We start from the raw sequence: 6,000 nt of genomic DNA, 5'->3' as shown, positions 1-6,000 counted from the left end.
CACTGGTAGACTTGCTCAATGCAGGTTGCCACAAACCTCCCATTTGTGAAGAACACAGTGTCTGTAATGAAGTGAAGTGCAGCAAGACAGGGTGTGCTTGCATCCAAGCACACTTGGGGACAAGACAGCCCCACATTTACCATTCTGATCTTGTCACTTACTGAGAGTTTGGCAAGTTCTTTTATTTCCCTGAGTCTGTTCCCTCGTTAGTAAATTGAGCTGGATAACCACTCCTTTGGCTGTGACAATTGAGATAATGCATTGAAAGCATTTAGCACAGTTCTTGGCACATCATAATTACTCAGTATATATTACTAATGTTATTTTTTGTTAAAAAAATTTTTAACATTTATTTATTATTGAAAGAGAGCGTTAGCAGGGGAAGGGCAGAGAGAGAGGGAGACACAGAATCCGAAGTGGGCTCCAGGCTGTGAGCTGTCAGCACAGAGCCTGACACGGGGCTTAAACTCACAAACTGCGAGATCATGACCTGAGCCGAAGTCGGACCCTCAACCAACTAAGCCACCAGGTGCCCCCTACTAATGTTATTTTTAAGCAAGGATGTCTAACATTGTGTTTCTGAGTGATTAAGAAACTACAACAAGCTGGTGGTGTCCAAAATTAAATTTAGAATAAGTAAAACGAGATGGTTTGCTTTTAGTTTGTGTGTTTTGTAATTGTTGTTTAAAAATTAGAACTATAGGCTGAGATCCTTATATGGCTCTCTAGTCTAAGGGAGCAAGAGTTGAATCTATGGGACCAAAACTAAGATGGACAATTGCTTATACAGCCCTTGAAGATGAAAATAACTATTGAACATGTATCTATTAATATGAGAGCCTCACTGAACAGCTAGCCTACGAAGTCAACATCATTACCATCCCACTTCCTCCAGAAGCCTTTCCTAACCATTTCAACACATGGTGATCACTCCCAAGAACTCATGAAGCCTACTGACCCCATCTGGCCTCAGAAAAGCACTGAGGCAGTTATTTAACCTGTCCCATGGCTCTTCTCTCTACCAGGCAGTGTTCAGGGCTCCCCTCGCTGGGAGCTAGGCTGGACTCCCAGGAAAAAGACCAGAGTTCAAGTCTTATCAAGGGAGCATTCTTTCAAAACACTCTGCTGCATGTTCAAGAGAAGGTGCTGACACACTAAATGTCGTTGGTGTTCTGCTGTATTTGAGCATTAGAAAATAAGTGGATTAGGGTTGGAAATAAACGTCTCAGCCAGCACTCCCCTGGAGAATTAAAAGTTGCAAAAGATGGGGATGCCTGGGTGACTCAGTTGGTTAAGTGTCTGACTCTTGATTTTGGCTCAGGTCATGATCTCACGGTTTGTGAGTTCAAGCCCCATGTGGAGCTCTGTGCTTGCAGCTTGGAGCCTGCTTGGGATTCATATTTTCTCTCTCTCTCTGTCTCCCCTCCCTTCCTCCCTCCTTCCCTCTGTCCGTCCCTCCCTCCCTCCCTCCCTCTGTCTCTCCTTCTCTCTCTGTCTCTGTCTCCCCCCTCTCTCTGCTCCCTCTCTCTCCCCTCCTCCCCCCTCTGCTCCTCCCCCACTTGTGCTCGCTCGCTCTCAAAATAAATAAACTTAAAAAAAAAAAGTTGCCAAAGATGTCCTTGAGGAAAGAATGGCAAAAATCTTAACAGACATTGGGGTGCTTGGCTGGCTCAGTTGGTGGAAAATGCAACTCTTGATGTCAGGGTTGTGAGTTCGAGCACCACATTGGGTGTAGAGATTACTTAAACATAAAATCTTAAAAAAAAAAAAAATGTTAACATGTTACAGGGAACTTCAAATAGTGCCTATGTTGAATAGAAATGAGAAATGTAGACAGAGGTGATTCACTTGGGCCTTACTGAGGAAATGGATGAGAGAAATAAAGGAATTTCTAAGGTAGTAGGTATATCTATCTGCCTTATTCTTTCACATAAAACAGAGACTTTTTCTCTATTTGGTAGATGTTTGCTGAACTTCTGTTGTGTACAGAGTGATAATGATGGTACTTAACACTTGAGACCTTGCTGTTTCTTAGGCCTGTTTCCCCTGACAGGCAAAGTGGTCTTTACCAAGATAAACTCCCCCCGTAGTGGAAGTAGAGATGGATGTTTGTCTTGTTCGGGTACTAGGGACTACACGGACCCGCATTTCATCCTATACTCCTTCTAGAGTAGGAAGTTGTAAAGAGATGCTTGGGAAAGGAAAGGCTGAGATCTTAACAGATTTCCTTTGCACAGCCTCCGAATCCACCCTGAAGGTCTCTTCTGCTTGCAGGCCTCAGAAGTTGAGAGACAGCTCTCCATGCAAGTCCATGCCCTCAGAGAAGACTTTCGGGAGAAAAACTCCTCGACTAACCAGCACATCATCAGGCTTGAAAGCCTTCAGGCTGAGGTGAGTCCGCCTGTGTGGCACTGCTTGGAGATGGAAGTGCTTTTCTCGTTAGAGGCGCTGTACTGGATCTGGTGGATAAGGAGCCCCTGAACTGGGAAATAAAACTTTGTTTTGTCTACAGTCTCTAAAAATATTTAAAAGTCTCTAGAGATGTATCTGTAAGAAACTAAATGGGGAACACTTGATTCATGTTGCACCGGGTTGCCTGTTGTCTGGAAGAATAAGGTTGCTCAGAGTCACTGCTGAGTGTGTTGAAATCACAAATGACCCGCTTTTACTGAACATACTAATCCGTCCACAAACGTCCTTGCCAATCCTAAATGGAAGATGGGGAAGAGGATTTTCCCTTTCTCTATTCCATGTAGGTCCAGTTCAGTCCACCTTATTGGGACCTATTGTAATTCTCACCTGTGAGAGTCATAAAGTAGCTACTTCATAGGACTGTTGTGTTTGATGAGTTAATACATGGAAAGCACCTCGTGTGGTACTTAGAATCAAGTAATGTTGTTAAAAGTGTATGAGAGGCCAGAGCGTGGCAGTCAGGGTCTATGGCCCTGAGTGGGCCAGAGGGAAAGAAAAAGTAGCACTTAGAGGACAACTCTGTGAGAACCCGGTTGTGGGAGGGGAGAAGAGGGAAGTCGTATCAGCAGCCCAAACAGGGGCTCTTCCCCAGGGCGGCATCCACCTAGTCTGATCTTGAGGGGCCCTCAGCCAGTTGTCTGGACAGCAACCCTTTGGCTAAGGTACACTTGAGGGGACAGTCTAAGGGTCTAGGGCCAGATGAATGTGCACCCCCGCTGTGGTTAAGGAATCCGTCGGTGTGGTCAGGCCCAGAGAAGCCCAGGTGGCTGCTCCCCTGCTTTGGAAATGACCTGAAGATGTTTTTCCTAAAGTCTGTCAATATCTTCTCTTTTCTCCTGCCTATCATTCCCTTCCTTTCTCCCTCCCCTTGGAAATACTACTGGTATTGAGCAGCAGGTTCTTGAAGTAAGTAGCTTGTTCCGGCGGGGTTCGGCATGCCTGTGTGTGACCACTTGTGTGCATGACTTTCTGTCCCACCGCCTTTGCCAAGCTCTGACTCCTTCGAGTTGCCTGTTTTCCTCTCGCCTCTACTCACTATTTCAAGACCCTTGTGACTCAGGGTCATTCCCAGGAACGTTAACTGGCAGATTTGGTCACAAGTTCAGTGCATAGGGTGGGGTGAGGGAGTTGTCATCTAATATCGATGCCTTCATGCAGTACCACTGCTACTTTAAGAAGGCAGCCTATGAAATTGTCCAAGTACATTACTTCATGTAGCTCTGAACTTCTAAAGTTGTTTTTTTTTTTTTAAGGGGCCAGGATTGTATATCACAACTGTATTACCTCATTATTTCACTGACTGGAACTTGAGAAACAAAGATTATCCATGGAAGGAAAATGTAAAGGTTGGAGGGTATTTAAATGAAAATCACCTAGAGTAAGAATTCCCTTCATGTGGGTAATGTGCTTCAGTGTGGGGAATAGTGGCCCCATTCACAAAAAGGACCTGTTCCTTTTGGTCCCTTACCCAGGTGCACACTTGAGAGACAGTATGTCTTTGTTTGGCTAGATACCTGATCTCTCTGGACAAAGGCCACATACTTCATTTCCCCAGGACAGCATCTTATCTGATTGATTGGTGGCCAGGGAAGATCTGTACCCTACGAACAGAATCCTAGTGTGGAGACAGAGAATAGACAAAAAGCAGAAGGAAAGGTGGATTTCAGAGAACCTCAGACGCATCAGACATTCATTTTCAAATCTCCCCAGGAAAGGGTAGGAGGTTGGTTCTCTTAATAGATTGTTCTCCAGGCCAAACTGGAGAGCACAGAGAACATCTTAACCATGTTGGGAGCAAGAAGCTGGTTGAGAGATCAATCCAGCAGGGACCTGATAAATAGGAGGAGCCAGGAGGCCCTGCACAACTTGGGAAGGCTTCTGTAGCCCGTTAGTCCGGGCAGTTTCTCGGGGTGAAGCATTGCCGGCCTTGTGGAGCCCCAGCACACCTACTGAGCCTACACACCTTGAGGCCAGAAGACTTGGCATCTCTTTCCTCTTATCCTTTATTTTCTTACTGACATTGAAGAGACTAGACAGACCTTCCTGAAAGCAGATTTATATCTCTTGAGGCTGGCTAGAGACACAGTGTACAAACATACCAGTCTGTTTAATAAGAGGAGCGAAATTGCTTCTAGTCACAATTTACTTGCTCGGGCACAACGACACTTTGAGTAAAATCAGTTACTCATTTTGTGTCGTGTCCTGCTCCTTCCCAGGACACAGACTGATGCAGGCACTGCTTTGCCTTCTGTACCCCACCAACTCCCCCATTAATTTGGGGCACCAGGTCTGAGCTGCGACCTCTAGAGCCAGGTCTGTTAGCTGTGGGGGGAAGTACAGAAGAGAGCTGTGAAGTATGAGAATACAGCAGCCCACTGGGCTGTCTCGGGCATTTTCTTGTGCTTATGACTTGAGAAGGAAGAATGGAACCATGGGTTAGGCTCCACTCCCCCAGAAATTGTGGGGTTGAGGTAAAGTCATGGGCAGGCAAGGTGGAGCCCTTCTCTGTCTTATCTGTGGAATTTCCAGAACACTGACCCTTCCCTTCCTCTTCCTGGCATCCCACATTCCAGCTTCCCCAAAGTTCATCTCCCACCCCTTCCCAGACACGTTTCTAGAAGGGAGGGGTTTTCTCTTCATCTTGGGAGTTCACAGCTGTTCTCTCAAAGATGGGGGCACCAGGCCCCTGGGCAGAGCACTTGGAGAGACATAGGCCTTCATGTTTGGGGTCAGTTCCTCCCTTCCTACTCATCAGCCTGGGTGTAACTGCACACCACCCTGTGACTCTCCACCCTTTCAGATCAAAATGCTGTCGGATCGGAAACGGGAGCTAGAGCATCGTCTCAGTGCCACCTTAGAGGAAAACGACCTGCTCCAGGGGACTGTGGAGGAGCTACAGGACCGGGTGCTGATCCTGGAGAGGCAAGGCCATGACAAAGACCTCCAGGTACTGAGGCAGAGAAGCTGTCCTGTAGAACTAGGGCCAGGTGAAAGGGGCACTTAGCTGCCCAGCCAGAAGGAAAGCTGGGAGGCCAGTGCCACTGTGGGGTTCAGGAGAGGGGAAAGCCGAGCTCTCTGTTGGCCCTGTTGGAGTTCTCCTTGAGTGCTCACCAACTTGGCCAGCCTGGCTCTGCTGAAGACAAATGCATTGCTACCCACAGGTTACCCTTCCAATATGTTCTGAGCCACTGGCCTCTGGAGCAGTTTCAGAGAGTTCTTTCTGGACTATTAACATGACTGGAACTTGGGGAGTGTCATTCTGCCTCCTAGGGTTTGTGAAATCTGCTAGAGATTTCAGAGGGAGCCTGTGACTTTCTGTACTTGGCTCTCAATGCTCTCTGCTGCTGCTTTCCCAGACTGATGCATTTAGTTGGCTTGCACTGAGCAGAAATCAAGAAGCTGCCCACTGAACACAGCAAGACTTACATCCTTCTTCCAGCAGTTGCTAGAAAAGGCATAGGCCAACCCCCTTTGTGAGCCTAATTGGCCTCTTTTTTCTTCCTAAAGGAAATTGCTTCATGTTCGTAT

The 6,000-nt window shown here is 46.9% G+C and overlaps 1 protein-coding gene across 2 annotated transcripts in view; it reads left to right on the top strand.

Annotated features, from left to right (window-relative positions):
- Nucleotides 1-6,000, top strand: part of BICDL1 (BICD family like cargo adaptor 1) — a 104,621-nt gene that overhangs the window by 76,289 nt on the left and 22,332 nt on the right. For both annotated transcript variants that reach the window (XM_049619254.1, XM_049619255.1), the window contains exons 3-4: nt 2,275-2,391; nt 5,273-5,419. In XM_049619254.1, coding sequence (XP_049475211.1) covers nt 2,275-2,391; nt 5,273-5,419 — 264 coding nt within the window. The remainder of the gene's footprint in view (nt 1-2,274; nt 2,392-5,272; nt 5,420-6,000) is intronic.

Source organism: Panthera uncia (genome assembly GCF_023721935.1).
Source record: "Panthera uncia isolate 11264 chromosome D3 unlocalized genomic scaffold, Puncia_PCG_1.0 HiC_scaffold_8, whole genome shotgun sequence".
Lineage (NCBI taxonomy): Eukaryota > Metazoa > Chordata > Mammalia > Carnivora > Felidae > Panthera > Panthera uncia.
The sequence above is the reverse complement of the archived record's forward strand: the minus strand, read 5'-3'. Positions and strand labels throughout refer to the sequence as shown.